The sequence below is a fragment of the Streptopelia decaocto genome, assembly GCF_964273445.1.
Source record: "Streptopelia decaocto genome assembly, chromosome: 2".
In the NCBI taxonomy this organism is placed as follows: Eukaryota; Metazoa; Chordata; class Aves; order Columbiformes; family Columbidae; genus Streptopelia; species Streptopelia decaocto.
Window position 1 is genome coordinate 702,436 of NC_138655.1, and position 27,316 is coordinate 729,751.

At 60.5% G+C, this 27,316-nt stretch overlaps 1 protein-coding gene across 1 annotated transcript; it reads right to left on the minus strand.

Moving 5' to 3' along the window:
• On the minus strand, positions 1 to 25,571 carry LOC309435582 (casein kinase II subunit alpha-like). Its single transcript, XM_082043971.1, has 13 exons — positions 25,369 to 25,571; positions 15,775 to 15,882; positions 14,551 to 14,662; positions 14,240 to 14,341; positions 12,907 to 12,957; positions 10,701 to 10,760; positions 9,564 to 9,647; positions 6,864 to 6,974; positions 4,989 to 5,090; positions 3,369 to 3,469; positions 638 to 786; positions 461 to 550; positions 1 to 385 (listed from the first exon to the last, which is right to left on the minus strand). The coding sequence occupies exons 2-13, from the start codon at positions 15,873 to 15,875 to the stop codon at positions 276 to 278; spliced, it is 1,173 nt and encodes a 390-aa protein (XP_081900097.1). The 5' UTR covers positions 15,876 to 15,882; positions 25,369 to 25,571; the 3' UTR covers positions 1 to 275.
• Between the last annotated feature and the right edge of the window lie 1,745 nt (positions 25,572 to 27,316).

The window sequence follows — 27,316 nt, forward strand, 5'->3', positions numbered from 1 at the left end:
TGGCCATAGAAAATAAACTTTATTTGTCATTTTTGTGGGTTTCCACAGCACGGCCGCGTCACCAACCGCGACCCCCGGGAGCGCGGCGCGGCCACCGCCGGCACCGGCGCCGCGGCGGGGACGTCGGCGCAGGGAACCTACGGCTTCGCTCTCGCTTTCCAGACTCAACAGAAATCAAAATTAAAAAATAATAATCATCCAAATCCCCCGCGGTTCGTGGCGGGGGGGGAGGCAGAAGGCGGCCCCGGCGCTGCGGGACGGTGACGGGGACGGGGTCACGGCTGCGCCGCGGCGGGGACCGGCGAGCCCAGCGCGTTGGGCGAGGAGATGCCGGGCGAGGCGGCCAGGCTGCCCAGCGGCTGCGCCGCCGCCATGGACGTGATCCCTGCGGGGACACGCACGGGGCGGGGGTGACACCTGCGGGGGGTGTCCCCGGGTGTCCCCACAGGCCGGGACTCACCTGCCAACATGCTGGAGGAGCTGACGGGGGTGTTGGCGGCCGAGAGCGCGGCCGCGGTGCCGAGCCGCGCTGGGTCCTTGGCGATGGGGTCTGGAGGGAAAGAAGCGGGTGGCGGTGGGGAGGGGGATGTCACCGAGCCCCCCCGGGGGGACAGGGGACGCGGGTGGGGGTACATACAGAAGTAGGGGTGCTCCATGGCGTCGCGGGCCGTGAGACGCGTCTGGTGGTCGTAGCGCAGCAGCTTGTCCAGGAAATCCAGCGCCTCGGTGCTGACCAGGTGCTGGTTCTCGCTGTGCACAAAGCGCTCCCACCGCTTCCGCGAGTGTCTGCGGGGACCAGGAGCCGTTGGAGCATGGAGACCAACCCCTGGCACTGCGCAGGACACCCCAAAATTCACACCGTGTGTCTGAGGATGTTGTCAAAGCAACGTGCCGTTGGGTCAAGCCAAGACGTTGAGTCAAACCAAGATGACGCTGGGTCAAGCCAAGATGTCATTAGGTCAAACCATGAGATTAGGTCAAACCATGAGATTAGGTCAAACCAAGAGATTAGGTCAAACCAAGAGATTAGGTCAAGCCAAAATGTTGGTCAAGCCAAGGTATTGTTAGGTCAGACCAAGACATTAGGCTAAGTCAAGATGTTGTTGGGTCAAGACAGACATCATTGGGTCAAGCCAAGACATAATTGGGTCAAGCCAAGTGATTAGGTCAAACCAAGAGATTAGGTCAAGCCAAAATGTTGGTCAAGCCAATGTATTGTTAGGTTAGATCACAACATTAGGCTAAGTCAAGATGTTGTTGGGTCAAGACAAGAGACTGGGTCAAGCCAAGACATCATTGGGTCAAGCCAAGACACTGGATCAAGCCAAGACATTGGATCAAGCCAAGCTGTTAGGTCAAGTCAAGACATTGGGTCAAGACATTGGGTCAAGCCATGATGTCATTAAGTCAAGCCAAGAGATGAAGTCAAGCCAAAATGTTGGCCAAGCCAAGGTATTGTTAGGTCAGACCAAGACATTGGGTCAACCCATGATGTCATTAAGTCAAGCCAAGAGATTAGGTCAAGCCAGGATTGTTGGTCAAGCCAAGGTATTGTTAGGTCAGACCAAGACATTAGGCCAAGTCAAGAAGTTGTTGGGTCAAACCAAGAGACTGGGTCAAGCCAAGATGTTGAGTCAAACCAAGATGACGTTGGGTCAAGCCAAGATGTCATTAGGTCAAGCCATGAGATCAGGTCAAGCCAAGAGATTAGGTCAAGCCAAGAGATTAGGTCAAGCCAAAATGTTGGTCGAGCCAAGGTATTGTTAGGTTAGACCAAGACATTAGGCTAAGTCTAGATGTTGTTGGGTCAAGACAAGAGACTGGGTCAAGACAAGACATCATTGGGTCAAGCCAAGACATTGGATCAAGCCCAGCTGTTAGGTCAAGTCAAGACACTGGGTCAAGCCAAGCCATTGGGTCAAGCCATGATGTCATTAAGTCAAGCCAAGAGATTAGGTCAAGCCAAAATGTTGGTCAAGCCAAGGTATTGTTAGGTCAGACCAAGACATTAGACGAAGTCAAGAGGTTGTTGGGTCAAACCAAGAGACTGGGTCAAGCCAAGCCATCATTGGGTCAAGCCAAGCTGTAAGGTGAAGCCAAGATATCATAGGATCAAGTGAAGACATAGTTAGGTCAAGTCAAGACATTGGGTCAAGCCATGATGTCATTAAGTCAAGCCAAGAGCTTAGGTCAAGCCAGGATGTTGGTCAAGCCAAGGTATTGTTAGGTCAGACCAAGACATTAGGCCACGTCAAGACGTTGTTGGGTCAAACCAAGAGATTGGGTCAAGCCAAGACATCATTGGGTCAAGAGAAGCTGTAAAGTGAAGCCAAGATATCATAGGGCCAAGTCAAGACATAGGTCAAGTCAAGACATTGGGTCAAGCCAAGACATTGGGTTAAGCCAAGATATTATAGGGTCAAGCCAAGACATTGGGTCAAGCCAAGACATTATAGGGTCAAGCCAAGACATTGGGTCAAGCCAAGATGTTATAGGGTCAAGCCAAGACGTTATAGGATCAAGCCAAGACATTGGGTCAAGCCAAGACGTTTTAGGGTCAAGCCAAGACATTATAGGGTCAAGCCAAGACGTTATAGGGTCAAGCCAAGACGTTATAGGGTCAAGCCAAGACGTTGGGTCAAGTCAAGACCTTTTCCTCATGTCCAGCTGCCCCTCCCCGGCACATCTTCCTGCCATCTCTCGGGTTCTGTCACTGTCACCCTGCCCCTCGCTACCAAAACCATCCCCTGAGAAGGACGCAGGGACCCACGGGCCCAGCAAGTCGCGGAGCCAACAGCACATCCCGAGCGAGGCTGTTTGGCCGTGCGATCGCATGGCGTTGCTCGTGAACCCGACTCAAAGCCACTGCGTTTACTCGTTGCGCCCATGCGCCAACGCTTCCAGCCCACAAACCGCCGGCGCGCCGCCAAATGGTTACAGGAGACTTTCCCCGTGCAGGTTGTTTGCCAGGACAATTGCGGAGCTTGTTCCTGTGGCGACGGTGTGTGCGGAGGGGCCTGGGTGTAGATCTTAACCGGAGCCAAACGTCGGGGTGCGAACACAAAAGCCACCCTGCCCTCAAAATGGTCAAACCTGCTCGGTTCGCGAGCACCGGCGCACGGAGCCGGCGGTTCCGCGAGGAGACGCACCGTGAACCATGGAGCTCAAGGGTGGGCTGGATCGTGTCCCCCATGGAGGAAGCGGCAGCGCCTTCCAGCGAGGAGCATTTGAAGCTGGACCCTTCTCGGGGCGGCTCTGCCGCCTCCAAGAGCCACGTCCCCACACCCCGACCCTGGGCTCTGCTTGTGTCCCACCCCAACCCCGCGCCGCCCTCGGCGTCCCCGCGGTGACGCGGCGGCGGGTCCCACCTGCCCAGGATGTCGTTGAAGCGGGGATCCAGCTCGATGTTGTACTTGTCGATGTAGTCGTACAGGTCCTCGGTGCCCAGCACCTTGGCGATGCGCACCAGCTGGGGGAGGGAGAGGTGATGCTCGGTGACAGCGGGGCCACCGCCGCCCGCACCGCTCCGTGCCCGCGCTCCGGCGCTCAGCGCAAAGCCCCGGGACAGCTGGGATCCGTGCCACGCTGCGCCATAGCCGTGCCACGCTCCAATCCCGGCAGCAAAGGGCGAACAGGTGCCGGCGGTGCCGCGGGGCCAGAATTCCACAGCCGGAGCCGCATCCCAGCGCTGGCACCGGGCCCGGCGTGGGGTGTCCCCTCCCGGCGCCGCGGGCGGGTGCGCCGGAGCCATGATCCCACGGCGCAGGTCCTGGCAGGCCCTTCGCACCGGGTTTGGGGCCGCCGGCGGTTGTGGTACCACCGGAAAATGCGGTTCTGCTCTTGCCGAGCGGCTCCAAACCCACAGCCCGCGATCCTCCCGCTCCGGGGTAACCGCAACAGGGCTGCGCCCCGTCCTGTGCCGGGCAGGCGGGTCCCAGTACAACCAGCTCCCCCAGACACAAAACGGGGAGCGGAGAATGGGGGAGCGGCCGGAGCCAGCGTGGGGGGGACGGAGCCAGGAGGTGGCACAGCAGGGACAGCACCGATGGTGGCTGCGCCGGGGCTGCGGCACCGGGTTGGTTCATGGTGACGTATTGGGATCACCCAGAGCCCCAGGAGGGTGTGGGGTGCCAAGGGGAGGGTGTGGGGTGTCAGCGGAGGGTGTGGGGTGTCAGCGGAGGGTGTGGGGTGCTGGGTTGGGTGTGGGGTGCCAAGGGGAGGTGTGGGGTGCCAAGGGGAGGTGTGGGGTGCCAAGGGGAGGTGTGGGGTGCCAAGGGGAGGTGTGGGGTGTCAGTGGAGGGTGTGGGGTGCCAAGGGGAGGGTGTGGGGTGCCAAGGGGAGGGTGTGGGGTGTCAGCGGACAGTGTGGGGTGCCGGGGGAGGGTGTGGGGTGTCAGCGGAGGGTGTGGGGTGCCAAGGGGAGGTGTGTGGTGCCAAAGGGAAGGTGTGGGGTGCCAGAGGAGGGTGTGGGGTGCCAGGGGAGGTGTGGGGTGCCGGGGGAAGGTGTGGGGTGCCAAGGGGAAGGTGTGGGGTGCCAAGGGGAAGGTGTGGGGTGCCAGGGGAAGGTGTGGGGTGCGAAGGGGAGGTGTGTGGTGCCAAGGGGAAGGTGTGGGGTGCAAGGGGAGGTGTGGGGTGCCAGGGGAAGGTGTGGGGTGCGAAGGGGAGGTGTGTGGTGCCAAGGGGAAGGTGTGGGGCGCCAGAGGAGGGTGTGGGGTGCCAAGGGGAGGTGTGGGGTGCCGGGGGAAGGTGTGGGGTGCCAAGGGGAGGTGTGGGGTGCCGGGGGAAGGTGTGGGGCGCCAGAGGAGGGTGTGGGGTGCCAAGGGGAAGTGTGGGGTGCCAAGGGGAGGTGTGGGGTGCCGGGGGAAGGTGTGGGGTGCCAAGGGGAGGTGTGGGGTGCCAGAGGCAGGCGTGGGGTGCCAAGGGGAAGGTGTGGGGTGCTGGGTTGGGTGTGGGGTGCCGGAGGAAGGCATGGGGTGCCGGGGCGCTCACCTGGTCGTAGTTGTCGTGCCCGTGGAAGAAGGGCTCTTTGCGGAAGATCATGCTGGCCAACATGCAGCCCAGGCTCCACATGTCCAGGCTGTAGTCGTACATCTGCAAACACCCACAACAGGGCCGGGGCGGGGGGTCAGCGACACCCCAGGACCACCGGGAACACCGCGAGGAGGGGGACACGCACCCAATCCCCCCCAGAGCGCGGCAGCTCCACGCTCGCCCGGCTCCAACACCAGCGCTGGGTTCGGGCCCTGAGCTCCACGCGGTCTCATCCATCCCAGGCGGGAAAGTCTTGATTGAGACCATCATCAGCAAATTTGCTGCTGACACCAAGTTGGGAGGGAGTGTGGAGCTGCTGGAGGGCAGGAGGGATCTGGACAGACTGGAAAAATGGGCCCATTCCAATGGGATGAAGTTCAACGAGGCCAAGTGGCGGGTCCTGTTGGCCACAACAACCCCCTGCAGCGCTCCAGGCTGGCACAGAGTGGCTGGAAGGGACCTGGGGGACTAATGGACAGGAAGCTCAACATGAGCCACCGGTGTGGCCAAGAAGGCCAATGGGATCCCGTCCTGTATCCAAACGTGAGCCAGCGTGTGCCCAGGTGGCCAAAAAGGCCACCAGCATCGTGGCTTGTGTCAGGAACAGTGTGGCCAGCAGGACTAGACAAGTGATTGTGCCACTGTACTTGGCACTGGGGAGGCCAAATCGTGAATCCTGGGATCAGTTTTGGGCCCGTCATCATCAGAAGGACATTGAAATACTAGAGAGAGTGCAGAGGAGGCGATGGAGCTGGTGAGGGGCTGGAGCACAAGTGTGATGGAGACTGAGGGACCTGGGGGGTTCAGCTGGAGAACAGGAGCTGAGGGGAGACCTTCTGATCTCTGAACTGCCTGAAAGGAGCTTGGAGCCAGGGGGGTCGGGCTCTGCTCCCCAGGAACAAGCGCCAGGAGCAGAGGAAACGGCCTCAAGTTGCCCAGGGGAGGTTGAGGTTGGATCTGGGGAACAATTTCTTCCCCAAAGGGCTGTGGGGCATTGAACAGGCTGCCCAGGGCAGTGCTGGCGTCACCAGCCCTGGAGGGATTTAAGAGGCGTTTAGACGAGGTTCTTAGGGACATGGTTTAGTGCTGGATTTAGATTATGGTTGGACTCGATGATCCTCAGGGTCTCTCCTAACCAAAACAATTCTATGATCTATGATTCTAAAACCAGCGTGGTCAGCAGGCCAAGGGCAGTGATCCTTCCCCTGTGCTCTGCATTGGGGAGGCCACACCTGGAGTATTGTGTTCAGTTCTGGGCCCCTCCGGTCAGGAAAGAGATTGAAGTGCTGGAGCGGGTCCAGAGAAGAGCAACAAGACTGGGGAAGGGACTTGAGCACAAGCCCTATGGGGAGAGGCTGAGGGAGCTGGGCTTGTTTAGTCTGGAGAAGAGGAGGCTCAGAGCTGAGCTCAGCACTCTCTAGAACTACCTGAAGGGCAGTTCTGGCCAGGTGGGGATTGGGCTCTTCTCCCAGGCATCAGCAATAGGACAATGGGGCTTAAACTTAAATTTAGGCTGGAGATTAGAAAGCAATTCTGTGCAGAGAGTGGTCAGGCATTGGAATGGCTGCCCAGGGAGGTGCTGGACTCGCCGTTCCTGGAGGTTTTTAAACTGAGATTGGACATGGCACTTAGTGCCATGATCTGGTCAATGGGCTGGAGTTGGACCAAGGGTTGGACTGGAGGATCTCTGAGGGCTTTTCCAACCCGGTCCATTCTGTGATTCTGTGTCTCACTTTTTCCCCCTTTTCCCCCATTCTCAGGCCCCTGGGGACAGCTCCACCATGCACAGGTGACACCGGTGACACCGGCGACAACGACCCCCCCGGGACGTACCTGATAATCCACCAGGAGCTCGGGTCCCTTGAAGTAGCGCGAGGCCACGCGCACGTTGTACTCCTGGCCGGGGTGGTAGAACTCGGCCAGGCCCCAGTCGATCAGCCGCAGCTGCGGGGACAGGGGACAGCGTGGGGACGGGTCCTGTCACCCCGCGGGGACCTGTCACCCCACGGGGACCGCGACTCGCCGCCCCGCCTGTGTCTGGCAATGGGAACGGGGCTTTTGTCGCCCGCCCCACGGCTGCTCCGCTGCCCCACGGCCGCTCCACGTGCGGCTCTTGGCCACGTTGCGGGGGAAAGAGGGAACAGGAGAGATTTTGGGGTGACAGGAGTAAAGTCAGGGTGACAGGAGCGATCTTGGGGTGACAAGAGTAACCTCAAGGTGACAGGAGCAACCTCAGGGTGACAGGAGTGACCTCATGGTGACAGAAGCGACCTTGGGGTGATGGGAGCAACCTCAGGGTGACAGGAGTGACCTGGGGTGACAGGAGTGACCTCAGGGTGACAGGAGTGATTTTGGGGTGATAGAAGCAACCTTGGGGTGACAGGAGCAACCTCAGGGTGACAGAAGCGATCTTGGGGTGACAAGAGTAACCTCGAGGTGACAGGTGTGACCTCAGGGTGACAAGAGTGACCTTGGGGTGACAGGAGCAACCGCAGGGTGATGGGAGAGAACTCAGGGTGACAGGAGTGATTCTGGGGTGACAGAAGCAACCTTGGGGTGACAGGAGTGACCTCAGGGTGACAGGAGTGATTTTGGGGTGATAGAAGCAACCTTGGGGTGACAGGAGTGACCTCAGGGTGACAGAAGCAACCTCAGGGTAAGAGGAGTGATTTTGGGGTGACAGAAGCAATCTTGGGGTGACAGGAGTGATCTCAGGGTGACAAGAGTGACCTCAGGGTGACAGACGTGATCTCAGGGTGACAAGAGTAACCTCAAGGTGACAGGAGTGATTTTTGGGTGACAGAAGCAACTTCGGGGTGACGGGAGTGATTTCAGGGTGACAGGAGCGACCTTGGGGTGACAGGAGTAACCTTGGGGTGACAAGAGTGATCTTAGGGTGACAGAAGTAACCTCAGGGTAACAGGAGTGACCTCAGGGTAACAGGAGTGATTTTGGGGTGACAGGAGCAACCTCAGGGTGACAGGAGCGATCTTGGGGTGACAAGAGTAACCTCGAGGTGACAGGTGTGACCTCGGTGTGACAAGAGCAACCTTGGGGTGACAGGAGTGATTTCAGGGTGACAGGAGCTACCACAGGGTGATGGGAGTGACCTCAGGGTGACAGAAGTGATCTCGGGGTGACAGAAGTAACCTCAGGGTAACAGGAGTGACCTCAGGGTAACAGGAGTGATTTTGGGGTGACAGGAGTGATCTCAGGGTGACAAGAGTGACCTCAGGGTGACAGGAGCGACCCTGGGGTGACCCCAGTGCCCCATCCACAGGTTTTCCACTTTCCCCCAGGGAATTCCACCAGGTTTTGTCCCATTTCTCCACCTCCTCGGGGGGTTTTGCTCCCCAGCTTCGCTCATTAACCCCGGTCCCTCGCCCAGCTCGTTAATACCAAGTGACACCTGGGCCGGTGACACCACAAACCCAAACCAGCCCTAATTACTCTCTAATTACAACCTCCCGTATAGAACCGGCAGCTTGGCCCTGTTTCCCTGCTCGGCTTACGCCACAATTCTTATTAAAATCGAGATGTCCACAAAGAACCTCATATTAATTTCAGGTTAATTAGGGGAGCAGGAGCGGTCAGTGCGGCTCTTGGCCATGTTGCGGGGGAAAGAGGGAACGGGAGAGATTTTGGGGTGACAGGAGTAAAGTCAGGGTGACAGGAGCGATCTTGGGGTGACAAGAGTAACCTCAAGGTGACAGGAGTGATTTTGGGGTGACAGAAGGAACCTTGGGGTGATGGGAGCGACCTCAGGGTGACAGGAGCAACCTCGGGGTGACGGGAGCGACCTCAGGGTGACAGGAGTGATTTCTGGGGTGACGGAAGCAACCTTGGAGTTACAGGAGTGACTTCGGGGTGACAGGAGCAACCTCAGGGTGACAGGAGTGATTTCAGGGTGACAGGAGTAACCTCGGGGTGACGGGAGCAATCTTGGGGTGACAAGAGTGACCTCAGGGTGACAGGAGCGATCTCGGGGTGACAAAAGTAACCTCAAGGTGACAGGAGTGATTCTGGGGTGACAGAAGCGACCTTGGGGTGATGGGAGCGACCTCAGGGTGACAGGAGTGATCTCAGGGTGACAGGAGTGATTCTGGGGTGACAGGAGCAACCTCGGGGTGACGGGAGCGACCTCGGGGTGACAAGAGTAACCTCAAGGTGACAGGCGTGACCTTGGGGTGACAGGAGTGACCTCAAGGTGACAGAAGCAACCTTGGGGTGACAGGAGTGATTTCAGGGTGACAGGAGCGATTCTGGGGTGACAGAAGCAACCTTGGGGTGACGGGAGTGATTTCAGAGTGACAGGAGCGGTCGGTGCGGCTCGGGCGCCCAGGGCGGCGGTGACAAAACGCCGCTGGTGACACCAGCCTGTGATAACAGGGGCGAGATGCCGGCACAAAGGCTCTTTGGCGCAAGCCGAGCGGTGGGGAGCAGAGCTGGGTGCTGTGACAGCGGGGACAGCGCGGGTGACACCCCCATAAGGTAAATGGAGGCGGGGAGACCCCCCCTGTGTTCCCCCCGTACCTTCCTGTGCTCGTGGTCGATCATGACGTTGTGGGGTTTGACGTCCCGGTGCATGACGCCCATGCTGTGGCAGTAATCCAGGGCCTGCGGGGACAAGGGACATGTCGGGGACAGAGGGACGGCCTTGGGGACACTGTGTTTGGTGACACCCATCCGGAACGCCGCGGGGACAAGGGACAGAGGGACAGCCCTGGGGACACGGTGTTTGGTGACACCCATCCAGAATGCCACGGGGACAAGGGGCGCGTCGGGGACAGAGGGACGGCCCTGGGGACACGGTGTTGGGTGACACCCATCCGGAACGCCGCGGGGACAAGGGACGTGTTGGGGACACAGGGACGGCCTTGGGGACACGGTGTTTGGTGACACCCATCCGAACGCCGCGGGGACAAGGGACGCGTCGGGGACAGAGGGACGGCCCTGGGGACACGGTGTTGGGTGACACCCATCCGGAACGCCGCGGGGACAAGGGACGTGTTAGGGACACAGGGACGGCCTTGGGGACACGGTGTTGGGTGACACCCATCCGAACGCTGCGGGACAAGGGACGCGTTGGGGACAGAGGGACGGCCTTGGGGACACGGTGTTTGGTGACACCCATCCGGAACGCTGCGGGGACAAGGGACGTGTCAGGGACAAGGGACGCATTGGGGACACGGTGTTTGGTGACACCTTGTGCTGTCCCCTCTAAGCGGGGGGACACCAGGAAGATCCCGCGCGGGGCTCTGATCCGCGTCCCCCCCACGAGTGACCGAGTGGGGCACAAACCCCGTGTCCCCCAGCGGAGGGGACATCGTGCCCAAGGAGCCCCCATTCCACACACGAGGGCTCCAGGAGGGGGTTTCGGTGCCCTGGGGACCCCCGGTGACCCCCCAGAGCGCTCCGGCACAGCCCAAACGGCCACTTGTGGCCGGAGCCGTCGCCAAACCCACGTCCCGCTCAGGAAGAGGAGACGCCGGGAGAGAATGAGACAATTTGTGCTTCTCAAGGATGGGGTGACCTTGTGCACCCCGGCGCCATGGCCCAGGATGCCGGCGCACGTGGCCGGGCGGGCAATGGGCCGGGAGGGCTCGGTAGCCGGGTGAGCGCGGCTCGGGCCGTGGGGTTCGCTCTGGCCGAGGTTCCGGGCCGGCTCACCTTGAGGATCTCGTACATGTAGAACCGGATGTCGAAATCCGAGAGCGTCTGGTACAGTTGCTGCGGGAAGGGAGAGAAGAGGCGGGTTAATGAGCGGCGGGTTAATGAACGGCGGGTTAATGAGCGGCGGGTTAATGAGCGGCGAGTTAATGAACGGTGGGTTAATGAGCGGTGGGTTAACGGACTGCGGCACCGTTATCCGCGGCTCCTCGCGGTGCAGAGCGGGTGTTGAGTGGCTTTGGAGCCCCAATTTTGTGGCCAGGAGCCCCAAGCACAGCCCAGTCTGGCCAACAACCCTGTGCCCACCCAGGGAGCCCCGGCGGCTGGACCGACTCCATTTCCCAGCCTGAGGACAGGGATGAAGATGAGGGGGATGAGGGGGGTGAGGGGGATGAGGAGGGTGAGGAGGATGAGGAGGATGAGGAGGATGAGGAGGATGAGGAGGGGGATGAGGGGGATGAGGAGGGGGATGAGGAGGGGGATGAGGAGGGGGATGAGGAGGGGGATGAGGGGGATGAGGAGGGGGATGAGGAGGGGGATGAGGAAGATGAGGAGGATGAGGAGGGGAGCACATCTCAGCGCCCCTGCAAACCCCAGCGGGGCAAGTCCCCAAAACCAGGCCCTGGGGACACGAACTGGGTGGGAAAAGGCTCATGTCAGCATGTAGGGTGGTAATTACAGGGTGGTAATCACAGGGCGGTAATTACAGGGCGGTAATTACTCCTGACAACAGAACCAAGCGGCTGCTGCTTTAAATCCTGGAGCCCATCTCAATAACCTTCCTCATCTTCTTCCTCCCCACAACCTTCCTCATCACCTTCCTCCCCATAACCCATAATCAGAGAGAGCTGGGAAACCCCCGGTGGCATCATAGAGAGCTGGGAACCCCTCGACGGCATCTGAGTGGGTCAGGAACCCCCCGACGGCATCAGAGAGAGTTGGGAACCCCTTGATAGTGTCAGAGCAGATCGAGAACCCCTCAATAGCATCAGAGCGGGTTGGGAACCCCTCGATAGTGTCAGAGTGGGTCAGGAACTCCCTGATAGTGTCAAGCAGGATGGGAACCCCTTGATGGCATCAGAGAGGGTCAGGAACCCCTCGACAGCATCAGAGCGGGTCAGGAACCCCGCGATAGTGTCAGAGTGGGTCAGGAACCCCTTGATGGCATCAGAGAGAGTCGGGAACCCCTCGACGGCATCTGAGCGAGTCAGGAACCCCTCGATGGCATCGGAGCGGGTCGGGAACCCCTCGACGGCATCAGAGCGGGTCGGGAACCCCTCGACAGCGTCGGAGCGGGTCGGGAACCCCTCGACGGCATCGGAGAGAGTTGGGAACCCCTTGATGGCATCAGAGAGAGCCGGGAACCCCTTGACAGTGTCAGAGAGACTTGGGAACCCCCCAATGGCATCAGAGCAGGTCGGGAACCCCTCGACGGCAGCAGAGTGGGTCGGGAACCCCTTGATGGCATCAGAGAGAGTTGGGAACCCCCTGACGGCATCAGAGAGAGCTGGGAACCCCTTGATAGTGTCAGAGAGAGTTGGGAACCCCTCGACAGCATCTGAGTGAGTCAAGAACCCCCTGATAGCACCCAAGCAGGTCAGGAACCCCTCGATAGTGTCAGAGTGGGTCGGGAACCCCTTGATGGCATCAGAGAGAGTTGGGAACCCCTTGATGTCATCAGAGCGGGTTGGGAACCCCTCGACGGCATCAGAGCAGGTCAGGAACCCCTCAATAGTGTCAGAGTGGGTGCGGAACCCCTTGATGGCATCAGAGAGGGTCGGGAACCCCTTGATAGTGTCAGAGCAGGTCGGGAACCCCTCGAGAGTGTCGGAGCGGGTCGGGAACCCCTCGATAGAGTCAGAGCAGATTGAGAACCCCTCAATAGCATCAGAGTGGGTCCGGAATCCCTTGATGTCATCAGAGAGAGTTGGGAACCCCTTGATGTCATCAGAGCAGGTCGGGAACCCCTCGACGGCATCAGAGGGGGTCAGGAACCCCTTGATAGTGTCGGAGCGGGTCGGGAACCCCTCGACGGCGTCGGAGCAGGTCGGGAACCCCTCGATGGCATCGGAGCGGGTCGGGAACCCCTCGACGGCATCGGAGCGGGTCAGGAAGCCGACGCCGTGACACGGCAGCACCCGGACGAGCTCCCTCAATCCCCATCCCCCGATTCCAGAGGCATCGGCGACAGCAGCAAGTCCCTCACCTTGAAGTCGGTGTTGTTGACGTGCTCGAAGACCAGGGCGGGCGTCCGAGACTGCGGGGCCGTGACCGCGGCGCCGAGACGGGAAGAAAAGAGACTTGAGCGCTCCCGGAGGAGCGAGACGGCCCCCGCTATCTCCCGCAAACAGCTGCCGCGCGGCCAGGGATTAAACCAGCTCGATACGCCCGGATTATTCATCCCCACGGGGGTTTGTCAGCGGCACGGCGGGCGGGATGGAGCTGGGGATGGGGCGGAATCGGTGCTGCCAGCACCGGGGATTCATGGGGCTGGCTGGGGAAACTGCCACCTGCTGCCAAAAATGGGGCTGGGAAACCCACAGGGTCCTGGTGAGTGGTGCCCTGAACTGGGGAGCCTGCGCCAAACTGGGGAGCCTGCGCCAAAATGGGGAGCCTGCCCCAAAATGGGGAGCCTGCCCTGAACGAGGATCCTGCCCTGAACGAGGATCCTGCCCTGAACGAGGATCCTGCCCCAAACTGGGGAGCCTGCCCCAAACCCAGGAGCCTGCCCCAAAATGGGGATCCTGCCCCAAACTGGGGATCCTGCCCCAAACTGGGGAGCCTGCCCCAAACTAGGGAGCCTGCCCCAAACCAGCGTTGACCTGAACTAGGGATCCTGCCCCAAACTGGGGATTCTGCCCCAAACAGGGGATTCTGCCCCAACCTGGGGATCCTGCCCCAAACCGGGGATCCTGCCCCAAAATGGGGATCCTGTCCCAAACTGGGGAGCCTGCCCCAAACTAGGGAGCCTGCCCCAAACCAGCGTTGACCTGAACTAGGGATCCTGCCCCAAACTGGGGATTCTGCCCCAAACAGGGGATTCTGCCCCAACCTGGGGATCCTGCCCCAAACCGGGGATCCTGCCCCAAACCGGGGATCCTGCCCCAAAATGGGGATCCTGCCCCAAACTGGGGATCCTGTCCCAAACTGGGGAGCCTGCCCCAAACTGGGGATCCTGCCCCAAAACCGGGGATCCTGCCCTGAACAAGGATCCTGCCCCAAACAGGAGATTCTTCCCCAACCTGGGGATCCTGCCCCAAACCGGGGATCCTGCCCCAACCTGGGGGATCCTGTCCCAACCCGGGGATCCTGCCCCAACCCGGGGATCCTGCCCCAAACTGGGGATCCTGCCCCAACCCGGGGATCCTGCCCCAACCTGGGGATCCTGTCCCAACCCGGGGATCCTGCCCCAACCTGGGGGGATCCTGCCCCGATCCCAGCAGAGCGGGGCACAGGCTGCGACGTCCCGGGGCCGGTTTGGGCCGCGGGGCGCCAGTCGGGGCGCAGGGGGATCCCGCAGGTTCCGCTCCCCTCCTCACCACCGGGTCCTTGACGATGTCCAGCAGGCTGATGATATTGGGGCCTCCCCGCAGATTCTCCAGGATCTTAATCTCTCGTTTGATCTTCTTCTTTTTCACAGGCTGAGGAAACACCAGCAGACACGGTCACCAGTGGCACCGCGCTCAGCGCCGGCGGCTCCGGTCGTGCCGGAGGAACCGCGACGAGCGCGGAACGGAGCTTCCCGCATTTCCGACACCCTACGGACTAATTACAAGCGGGACGGGTGTTTTCCTCTAACGAATATCACGCCGAACGGAGAGGGAGGGAAGGGGAAGGCGCCAACACCCACCTTGAGGATCTTCACCACCACCTTCTCGTTGTTGGTGATGTTGATGGCTTCAAAGACCTCGCTGTACTTGCCGCGGCCGAGTTTCCGCACCAGCTGATAATCATCTTGGTTCCTGGTGGAGAAAGAGTAAAGAAGAGATGAAGGGACGGTGTCCTGATCGAATCAGAGCCAACGCTTCTCTCCCTCCTTTATACTGGGGTGTAAAGGACCCCGCAAGCCCAAGGGATTGTAAAGAGAATTATTCTGTACACGGAATCCAAAGAAAATCAAGCAAGTTGCGCCCAGGAAACCTCCACGTGTTTCAATCCGCTACCCCAAGTCACCCGAGGGGGCTGAAGCATCAGTGATTATTTCTGCTACGGCACACGGGGGATTTGATACGGATTAACAAGCTGAGGAAGGAAAGGGAGTTACAGGCTGGAAAGCTCCACTTCCCAAGTCGCTAATTAGCAGATGATATGAGAGAAGCTCGTCAGCAACTCGAGGACAAGCAGCTCGTCAAACCTGGGAGGGTTCACCCATTCACCCTCATGGTCAAGAGCAGGGAAAAGATGAAGTACCAGGGATAAAAGGCCGGGATGCTCGCACAAAACGGGCCGTTACCAGCGCGGGGGAACGACGGCTCCCCGGGGGCTTCGGCATGGAGAAAAAGGGTTTAATTCCTATATGAGCAGATATAAGATGTGTATTATGCATTCCAGCACAAGTCCTGGGACGCCCGGGAGCGTTTCTGGCGGCCGAACGCGACGGTGACACCCGCGACGCCGACGCCGGTCGTGCCGCAGCCCCTCGGCAAAGCGGCTGCCGGATGAAACAACCAACCGCTCGTCTTTGTGTTCTCCAACAGCCCAAACCCTTGGGGAGCTCCACAAAGAACAGTCGCGAGCCGTTCACCCTTCAGCCCCAATTTGCTCCAAGCTTTGCGCTGTTTTCCCCATTATTCCCAGGGCTGGCGGCGTGAATTCCACCGTCTTGTGCCGTAACCGGCAATCAAAACCAAACCCTTACCACGCCGCTTTAATTAAGCGCTTCCAGCCAAGCCCCAGCTCTATTTTAAACACTTCCCTACAGGCGGCTCCGCTTTGGGATCGTTTTGGTTGGAAGAGACGCTCAAGGTGATCGAGTCCAACCACAAAGCGACACCGGAGCTGGACGGCAGCGCCGGAAAGCGAACGGGCGGTCCCCGCGCCGCGCACGCCGGTGTCCCCCCGTACCCGTGCGTACCCCCATTCCACGACGTGCGACTCGTAGTCCCAGTACTCGCGGGGTCTCTGAGTGTTCACGTCCGCATAGACCCTGGCCCGACTCGGCACCGGCCCCGACATGCTTCCCCTAAAACACAAACACAGGAGTTGGGGTGAGAGCGAGGCACTTTGGGGGAGAAATTGGGGAAAACGGGGGTGCCGGCGCGGCGCCGAACCCGCCACGGGGCTGGGCGCACCCCACTCCGGCCCTTTTCTCCCCCAGACCAGTTCGCCCAGTTCAACCCAGGGCGGGGAGCCCCCCCTGCGGCACTGGGGTGGGAGGTGGGACGGTGATGGGGAAATGGGAGCGCAACGCGGGGACAAAGTGGCCAGAGCTGGGGGACGCGTGGAGAAAGCAGCTCTGGCTGCGGGGAAACGGAGCTCTGCCCGGGGACAACACGGGTGAGCCCAAAATGTGCAATGGTGACACCACACGTGAGCCCATGGGCCTGGTGACACCACACATGAGTCCAAAATGTGGACTGGTGACACCACACATGAGCCCATCAGCCTGGTGATACCACATGTGAGCCCATGGGCCTGGTGACACCACACATGAGTCCAAAATGTGGACTGGTGACACCACACATGAGCCCACCAGCCTGGTGATACCACATGTGAGCCCACCAGCTCTGGTGACACCGCACGTGAACCCACCAGCTCTGGTGACACCACACGTGAGCCCACTGACCTGGTGACACCACATGTGAGCCCATGTGCCTGGTGACACCACATGTGAGCCCACCAGCTCTGGTAACACCACATGTGAGCCCATGGGCCTGGTGACACCACATGTGAGCCCACCAGCTCTGGTGACACCACATGTGAACCCACCAGCTCCGGTGACACCACACGTGAGCCCATGGGCCTGGTAACACCACATGTGAACCCACCAGCTCTGGTGACACCACATGTGACCCCACTGACCTGGTGACACCACATGTGAGCCCATGTGCCTGGTGACACCACATGTGAGCCCACCAGCTCTGGTGACACCACATGTGAGCCCATTGACCTGGTGACACCACACGTGAGCCCATGGGCTTGATGACACCACACGTGAACCCACCAGCTCTGGTGACTCCACATGTGAGCCCATAGGCCTGGTGACGCCACACGTGAACCCACCAGCTCTGGTGACACCACATGTGACCCCACTGACCTGGTGACACCACATGTGACCCCACCCGCTCTGGTGACACCACATGTGACCCCACTGACCTGGTGACACCACATGTGACCCCACCAGCACTGGTGACACCACATGTGAACCCATTGACCTGGTGACACCACACGTGAGCCCATGGACCTGGTGACACCACACATGTGAACCCACCAGCTCTGGTGACACCACACGTGAGCCCATGGACCTGGTGACACCACACATGTGAACCCACCAGCTCTGGTGACACCACAGGTGAGCCCATGGACCTGGTGACACCACATGTGAACCCACCAGCCCAGTGACACCACACGTGAGCCCACCAGCTCTGGTGACACCACACGTGAACCCACCAGCTCTGGTGACACCACACGCGAGCCCATTGACCTGGTGACACCACACGTGAGCCCATTGACCTGGTGACACCACATGTGAGCCCACCAGCTCTGGTGACACCACACGTGAGCCCATTGACCTGGTGACACCACATGTGAACCCACCAGCTCTGGTGACACCACATGTGAGCCCATTGACCTGGTGACACCACATGTGAGCCCACCAGCTCTGGTGACACCACACGTGAGCCCAGCTGTGGGGACCGTGGGGCCACCCGCATGTCCCCAACCCTCCCACGGCAGCAGGAAATGGGCCTTGGTGCCCGTCCCTCACCCCAATGAGCATCATGCCCACACAGCAGCCCGGGCTCTGCTCTGGCCGCGGCAAAACCAGCTCAAACCACATCCCGGCACAGCCAGTGAGTCTAAACCCGCTGGAGCGCTGGCGAGCACTCGGCCGGCTCATTTGCATGTTTAATTTGCTACACAAGGGTTAATAAACACCTCAAAGAGGCAGCTGCGGGATCCGGCCCCTCCCGCCTGGGACGGAGCGAGAAGAGCTCGTTAATCCCTGGAATAATGAATTTCCTGCGGGGTTAACGGGCTCCGTCAGCCCAGCCTGGACTAAAACCGGCTCTAAAACTGAACTCCCGCTTATCCAGCCAGCAGCCGAAAGCCACAGCGAGGGGACGCGGCGCTCCGGAGGCGACACCGGCAGAGGTGACACTTGCTGTGACACCGTGGAATGGGGCGCAAAGTGCCAACCGGGGAGAAGAGAAGGATGGGGAGATATCCCATCTCTCCTACGCACGGCGATCTGCGGCTCCCGAGGCGTTCACACGTGAAATAGGGCGGAAATCGGGGCACCCTGCCCCACTTTTCACATATTTTGAACCTGAAGAGCTCAGGGAAAAAAGGCAACTTCTCTGCTGTGCGCTCGGTTCAGGGCTTTTTCCCCTCGAAGGGCTTTCGTGGAAGGGGCAGCGTTGGGCTCTGCGCGTCCTGGAGGCGTCAACCACGGTCTGGGGCTTCTGGGCTTCCTGAATTGAGTGTTTTTAAGCCATAACGGCAGGTGGAATGTGGCAGCCTGGCCTGGGCAGGCCCGTCCCTCTGAATCCCTTACCAAAAGGGGGCTGAGCGTCACCGTGTCCCCTCTGTTGTCACTGCAGCGCCACGCGGGTGACCCGGCTCAGAAACACAGTGTCACAGTATCACAGTATGTGTGGGATTGGAAGGGCCCTCAAAGCTCATCCAGTGCAGCCCCCCGGAGCAGGAACACCCAGCTGAGGTTCCACAGGAAGGTGTCCAGGGGTTGGAATGTCTGCACAGAAGGAGACTCCACAACCCCCTGGGCAGCCTGGGCCAGGCTCTGCCACCCTCACCATGAAGAAGTTTCTTCTCAAATTTAAGTGGAACCTCTTGTGTTCCAGCTTGATCCCATTACCCCTTGTCCTATCATGGTTTGCCACCGAGAAGAGCCTGGATCCGTCCTCATGGCACTCACCCTTTATATATTTATAAACATTAATAAGGTCACCCCTCAGTCTCCTCTTCTCCAAACTAACGAGCCCCAGCTCCCTCAGCCTTTCCTCACACGGGAGATGCTCCACTCCCTCCAGCATCTTGGTGGCTGCGCTGGACTCTCTCCAGCAGTTCCCTGTCCTGCTGGAACTGAGGGGCCACAACTGGACACAAGATTCCAGGTGTGGTCTCCCCAGGGCAGAGCAGAGGGGCAGGAGAACCTCTCTGACCCACTGACCACCCCCTTCTAACCCCCCCCAGGTCCCATTGGCTTCCTGGCCACAAGGGCCCAGTGCTGGCTCCGCCCACAGCACCCGCTGTTCCCACCTGGTCTCCCATCCAAGTACTGACCGGGCCCGACCCTGCTGAGCTTCCCAGAGCAGATGAGATCAGGTGTTCTCAGGGTGGTGTGGCTACACATATTATATATATATTATAGATAAGTTCCCCATGTATATCCCGATCATATCTGAACTAAACCCTTTTTTCAAGGGCAGAGCAGAGGGGCAGGAGAACCTCTCTGACCTACTGACCACCCCCTTCTAACCCACCCCAGGTCCCATTGGCTTCCTGGCCACAAGGGCCAGTGCTGGCTCATGGTCACCCTGCTGTCCCCAGGACCCCCAGGTCCCTTTCCCCTACACTGCTCTCTAATAGGTCATTCCCCAACTTATACTGGAACCTGGGGTTGTTCTGCCCAGATTCAAGACTCTACACTTGCCCTTGTTCTATTTCATTACATTTTCCCTGCCCAACTCTCAGCCTGTCCAGGTCTCTGATGGCAGCACAGCTTCCAGTGTCACCACTGCTCCCAGCTTGGTGTCACCACCAAACTTGCTGACAGTCACTCTATTCCCTCATCTAAATCGTTAATGGGTATATTGAATAAAACCGGCCCCCCGGCACCAGGCCCCTCCGAATGCCACAACCCCCCCGGGGCCACGGGAAGCTCTGGAAAAATCCACGAGCCTTCACGGCGCTCAATAAACCGGCAGGAATTTGGAGAAAGCAGCTCGACGAGCTGAGGATGGCGACACAGGGAGAAAGAGCTGAACATCCCGGTTTCCAGCTCTGGATACCAAACCGGAGCGACTGGCGGGGCTGAAATGAGAAGTGAAGCGGTCAAAGCGAGGTCCCGCACCCCAGTGCTGCGGGCTCGGGGACCCCCCTAAGGCTCCCCCAAAATGCTGCTCGCAAGGGAAGACGCACACGGTGGCTACGGAATTGTGGAGTCATTGAGGCTGGAAAAGCCCTTGAAGATCATCAGGTTCAACCATAACCCACCCCGGCACTGCCCCCTGTCCTGAGAACAGGGGTACAGGTAAGGGGTATTGGTATGGGGTACAGGTAATGGGTAAAGGGCAGAGGGTGTGGGGTACAGGTGAGGGATATGGGGAACAGGGTAAGTAAGGGGTATGGGTAAGGGGTACAGAGTATGGGTGTCAGTGAGGGGTAGGGGTATGGGTAAGGGGTACGGGGTATAGGGTAAGGGGTATGGGTAAGGGGTACAGGTAAAGGGTACAGGGTATGGGTGTACGGGTAAGGGGTACAGGGTATGGGGGAATGGGTAAATGGTACAGGGTAAGGGGTACAGGGTATGGGTATGGGTAAGGGGTACAGGGTATGGGGTATGGGTAAGGGGTACAGGGTATGGGGTAAGGGGTACAGGTAAAGGGTACAGGGTATAAGGGAACAGGTAAATGGTACAGGGTAAGGGGTACAGGGTATGGGGTATGGGTAAGGGGTATGGGTAAGGGGTACAGGGTATGGGTAAGGGGTATGGGTAAGGGGTACAGGGTATGGGTACAGGGTATGGGTAAGGGGTACAGGGTACGGTAAGGGGTCGGGGTCCAGGCAAGCCCTCTCTGAGCCAATGCCAAGCCCCAGTGTGACCCCCGCCGCAGAGAAGCCGTAACCCCTCATTTTCTGCAGCTCACAGGCACTCAGCACCCCCCCTGCAAAGGGCTCCCCCCACACCCCGTCTGTAACCCCCCACAGCCCTCGGGGTGTGGAGAGAACACCCGGCCCCGTCCGACGGCGGGTGACAGGGACACCCCGCGCGACACAGGGCTCGGTGACACCACAGCCCACGCGGTTTGAATGGACGGGGACGCGGCTCCAGGAGCAGTTTGGATGGGGACGCGGCTCCAGGAGCAGTTTGGATGGGGACGCGGCTCCAGGAGCAGTTTGGATGGACGGGGACGCGGCTCCAGGAGCAGTTTGGATGGATGGGGATGCGGCTCCAGGAGCAGTTTGGATGGATGGGGACGCGGCTCCAGGAGCAGTTTGGATGGATGGGGACGCAGCTCCAGGAGCAGTTTGGATGGATGGGGATGCGGCTCCAGGAGCAGTTTGGATGGATGGGGACGCAGCTCCAGGAGCAGTTTGGATGGACGGGGACGCGGCTCCAGGAGCAGTTTGGATGGATGGGGATGAGGGTCCAGGAGCAGTTTGGCTGCACAGGGGATGAGGGTTTGGGAGCAGATTAGATGGATCAGGACAAGATTCCAGGATGAGTTTGGCTGGATTGAGATGCAGTTCCAGGAGCAGTTTGGGTGGATCGGGATGAGGGTTTGGGAGCAGTTTGGTTGAATGCAGATGAAGGTTTGGAAGCTGTTTGGCTGGATGAGGATGAGGATCCAGGAGCAGTTTGGTTGCACAGGGATGAGGGTTTGGGAACAGATTAGATGGATCGGGACAAGATTCCAGGATGAGTTTGGCTGGACTGGGATGTGGTTCCAGGAGCAGTTTGGCTGGATCAGGATGAGGGTTTGGGAGCAGTTTGGTTGAATGCAGATGAAGGTTTGGAAGCTGTTTGGCTGGATGAGGATGAGGGTCCAGGAGCAGTTTGGTTGCACAGGGATGAGGGTTTGGGAACAGATTAGATGGATCGGGACAAGATTCCAGGGTGAGTTTGGCTGGACTGGGATGGGGTTCCAGGAGCAGTTTGGGTGGATCGGGATGAAGGTTTGGGAGCAGTTTGGCTGGATATGGACAAGATTCCAGGAGCCGTTTGGCTGGATGGGGAAGAGGGTCCAGGAGCATTTTGGCCTGGATGGGGATGAGGGTTTGGGAGCAGTTTGGCTGGATCAGGATGAGGGTCCAGAAGCATTTTGGCTGCACATGGGATGAGGGTTGGGAACAGATTAGATGGATCAGGACAAGATTCCAGGATGAGTTTGGCTGGACTGGGATGTGGTTCCAGGAGCAGTTTGGCTGGATGGGGATGAGGGTTTGGGAGCAGTTTGGCTGGATCAGGATGAGATTCCAGGAGCAGTTTGGCTGGATCAGGATGAGGGTTTGGGAGCAGTTTGGCTGGATCAGGGTGCAGGTTTGGGAGCAGTCTGGCTGGACGGGGATGTGATTCTGGGGGCGTTTTGGCCTGCACTGGTTTCCGCAGCCCCCCTGCACTGGTTTCCGCAGCCGGCTCAGGCGTCCAGGCTGTAACCCCAGCGCTTGCCCTTAGTCGTCCTCCCAATGGAGACGCCAGAGACCCAATAACATCCTTATCGGTTTAAATCACCGCTTGCTCCATTACATCCGAACCGCAGCAGCCAACAGTCTGCAAAGGCCACGGTTTAGGGGAAAACGCCTCATTTAGGTGAGCGCGGTGGGCTCAGTCGACCCAGTTCGCAAATATTGTCTCACCAGGAACCGCGTCCCCGATCCTGCAGGATCACGGAGTCTTTTTGGTTGGAAAAGACCTTTAAGATGGTGGAGTCCAACCATAACCCCCCCCCGGCACTAACCTGTGTCCCCAAGAACCTCATGTCCGCCTGTCAACCCTCCAGGGACGGTGACGCCACCACTGCCCTGGACATCCCGCCCCGGGGAGCAGGGAAAGAGGCTCAAGCGCCCAATTCTGGCATCGTCGTGGTGCTGCCCAACGACTTTTCCAAAGAGAAATCGTGGGAAGGAGAGCGAAGCTTGTCCAGCGCCGGGCTCGGGGACGAGGGGAAGCAGCCAGGGGTCCATACCCTAAATTTAGACCTTTCTGCATCACACAGCGAGTTTCAAAAACTTGCGGCAAAAACTCATCACCGGGGCCTAAAAAGTGGTTTGGGATCGCAGAGGATTCACCGCGAGAGCGAGGACGGGGCTCCGGCATCTGGCGACGGGATCGCAATATGGCGCAATAAATATGGATTAACTAGGACAAGGAAAACCTCTCGGTTGGGCAGAAACGGGTTCGCGTTGTTTGCGGTTAACAAAGTTCGTTAGATTCTTCCCGTTTTGCAGAAACCGCAGCTTCCCCCTGCGCTCCCTGGTAATTACGGCGGCGTTTTGGTAACGGGCTGGTGACCCAGAGTGCCGGGAAGGGCCCGGTGGGCCCCAAAAGTGAGGGGCTGGGCCCCCCCCGCCTCCCGCTCCGAGAGGCAAATGGAATTATTAGAGTCAAACAGGAGAAGCGGGGAAAAGTGAGGATGTGGTGCTGGGTCCTGCCCACGCGCCCCACGGCACCGAACCGCACCGGCGGGTCACCCGGCACCACGACACCCGCTGAACACACCCCACGCCTTGCCACGCAGCCCGATGGGGCAGCCCTGCCCCACGTCCCCCAGAACACAGGGCACCCCTGCCCCACGCCCCCCAGAACACAGGGCACCCCTGCCCCAGGTACCCCCAGAACACAGGGCACCCCCTGCCCCATGTCCCCCCAGAACACAGGGCACCCCTGCCCCATGTCCCCCCAGAACACAGGGCACCCCTGCCCCAGGTACCCCCAGAACACAGGGCACCCCTGCCCCACGTCCCCCCAGAACACAGGGCATCCATTGTCCCAGGTACCCCCAGAACACAGGGCGCCCCCTGCCCCACGTCCCTCCAGAACACAGGGTGCCCCCTGCCCCACGTCCCCCCAGAACACAGGGCACCCCTGCCCCACGTCCCCCAGAACACAGGGCACCCCTGCCCCATGTCCCCCAGAACACAGGGCACCCCCTGCCCCATGTCCCCCCAGAACACAGGGCACCCCTGCCCCACGTCCCCCCAGAACACAGGGCATCCATTGCCCCAGGTACCCCCAGAACACAGGGCACCCCCTGCCCCACGTCCCCCAGAACACAGGGCACCCCTGCCCCATGTCCCCCAGAACACAGGGCACCCCCTGCCCCACGTCCCCCCAGAACACAGGGCACCCCTGCCCCATGTCCCCCCAGAACACAGGGCACCCCTGCCCCACGTCCCCCAGAACACAGGGCACCCCTGCCCCACGTCCCCCCAGAACACAGGGCACCCCTCCCCCATCATCACACTGACACCCCATCGCACCCACCATCATCCTCATCCTCACACTCACATACACCCCATCGCACCCACCATCATCCTCACACTCACACACACCCCATCGCACCCACCATCATCCTCACACTCACACACACCCCATCGCACCCACCATCATCCTCACACTCACACACACCCCATCGCACCCACCATCATCCTCACACTCACACACACCCCATCGCACCCACCATCATCCTCACACTCACACCCCATCGCACCCACCATCATCCTCACACTCACACTCTCACACCCCATCGCACCCACCATCATCCTCATCCTCACACTCACACTCACACTCTCACACTCACACCCCAGCACACCCTCACACACTCACACCCCATCAAACCCTCTCACCTGCACTCCCACCTCACCCCCCACACTTACCCTCCCCCCCCAGCCTAACACCCCATCACTCTCACACCCCCACCCTCACACACTCACCCCATCACACTCACACCCCCACCCTCACACACTCACCCCCATCCTTACACCCCCCACACTCACACCCCCACCCTCACACACTCACCCCATCACACTCACCCCCACCCTCACACACTCACCCTCACACACTCACCCCCATCACACTCACCCCCACCCTCACACACTCACCCTCACACACTCACCCCCATCACACTCACCCCCCATCCTCACCCCCCTGACACCCCCATCACACTCACCCCCACCCTCACACACTCACCCCCCACACTCACCCCCACCCTCACACACTCACCCCATCACACTCACACTCACCCCCATCCTCACACTCACCCCATCACACTCACCCCATCACACTCACACTCACCCCCATCCTCAGCCCCCTGACACCCCCATCACACTCACCCCCACCCTCACACACTCACCCCCCACACTCACTCCCCCTCTCACACTCACCCCATCACACTCACACTCACCCCCACCCTCACACACTCACCCCCCACACTCACCCCCACCCTCACACACTCACCCCCCACACTCACCCCCACCCTCACACACTCACCCCCCACACTCACACTCACCCCCATCCTCACCCTCACCCCATCACACTCACCCTCACCCCCCTCACCACCTCACTCACACCCCAACTCACCCTCCCCACCTTCACACCCCCCACACACCCCCCTCACACCCCCCCCAAATTACCCCCATCCCCCTCATTCACCCCCTCACCGCCCCCCTCGCTCCCCCCCTCACTCCACCCCCCCCCTTCCCCTCACTCCTTCCCCTCCCCCCCCGCTCCCCCCTCCCCCTGCCCCTCCCCCCGCTGTCCCCTCACCGGAGCGGCCGGGCCGGGCCGGGGGCCGAGCCGGGGGCCGGGGCCGGGGCCTGTGCGGCCCGGGACGGCGGGGGGACGGCGGGGGACGGGGGGGGGACGCGGGGGGACGCGGGGGGCCGGCTCCCTCCCTCCGCTGGGGGTCACAAGATGGCGGCGGCTCCTGGCGGCGGCGCCGGCGGACGGGCCGGCCCGGGCCCCGCCGGGACCATGGGGGGCGCTACGCGCCGGCGCCGCCGACTCCGCCAGGAGGACAGAGCGTCGCCTCCCGCCAGCACGCCTGCGCGAGGCTGGGGGCGGGGCTGGGGAGAGACCACTGCGGCCAGTGCGGGGGGGGGGGGGGGGAGCAGTCCGGGTCACGTGGGAATGGGACCTGTTCAACTCGGGATGGGACCAATTCACATGGGGTGGGACCGGTTCAGATCGGGGGTGGCACCAGTTCACATGGGGTGGGACCAGTTCACATGAGGTGGGACCGGTTCAGATCGGGGGTGGGACCAGTTCACATGGGGATGGGACCAGTTCACATGGGGTGGGACCAGTTCACATGGGGTGGGACCAGTTTGAGTTGAGATGGGACCAGTTCAAGTGGGAATGAGACCAGTTCACGTAGGGTGGGACAAGTGCCACCAGTGCTCCCAGTATGACCAGTGCTCCTGGGGCTGGGACCAGTGCCACCAGTGCCACCAGTGCTCCTGGGGCAGGGACCAGTGCCACCAGTGCCACCAGTGCCACCAGTGCTCCTGGGGCTGGGACCAGTGCCACCAGTGCCACCAGTGCTCCTGGGGCTGGGACCAGTGCCACCAGTGCCGCCAGTGCCACCAGTGCCACCAGTGCTCCTGGGGCAGGGACCAGTGCCACCAGTGCCACCAGTGCTCCTGGGGCAGGGACCAGTGCCACCAGTGCCACCAGTGCCACCAGTGCCACCAGTGCTCCTGGAGCTGGGACCAGTGCTCCCCTGCTGCCCAGTATGTCCTGTGCCAGGACCAGTGCTCCCAGTGCTCCCCATCCCCAACCCACCTGCCCTTTCCCACCCACTCCCCCATCTCTGGGTCCCTGCACCCCTGTGCCCACCTCTATCCCCATGTCACCATCCCTGTCCCCATGTCACTGTCACCATCCCTGTCCCCACCTCTATCTCCATGTCACCATCCCTGTCCCCATGCCACCATCCCAGTCCATGTCCCCTCCTCTATCCCCATGTCACCATCCCTGTGCCCATGTCACCGTCACCATCCCTGTGCCCATCCCTGACCCCATGTCACCATCCCTGTCCCCATGTCACCCTCCCCATCCCTGTCCCCACCTCTATCCCTATGTCACCATCCCTGTGCCCATGTCACCGTCACCATCCCTGTGCCCATCCCTGACCCTATGTCACCATCCCTGTGCCCATGTCACCCTCCCCATCCATCCCTGTCCCCTCCTCTATCTCCATGTCACCACCCTGTGCCCATGTCACCGTCACCATCCCTGTGCCCATCCCTGACCCCATGTCACCATCCCCATCCCTGTCCCCTCCTCTATCCCGATGTCACCATCCCTGACCCCATGTCACCCTCCCCAACCCTGTCCCCTCCTCTATCCCCATGTCACCATCCCTGTCCCCATGTCACCGTCACCATCCCTGTGCCCACCCCTGACCCCATGTCACCATCCCTGTGCCCATGACGCCATCCCATCCCTGTCCCCATGTCAGCATCCCCACCCCTGTGCCCACCCCTGTCCCCACGTCCCTGTCTGTCCCCCCCACATGGTGTCCCCACCCCATCGAGCCAGCACATGAGACAGGGTGGGGGGCTGGGGACACAGTGACACCCGCGGTGACAGAGCAGCACTGAGGGTTCGGGTGCTGCGGGGACACACCATGGCACCGGGGTGGGGGCCCTGGTCCCCCCTCTCCAGCACTGGGACCCCCAGTCTGCACTGGGACACAGCCCAAGATGGGAAC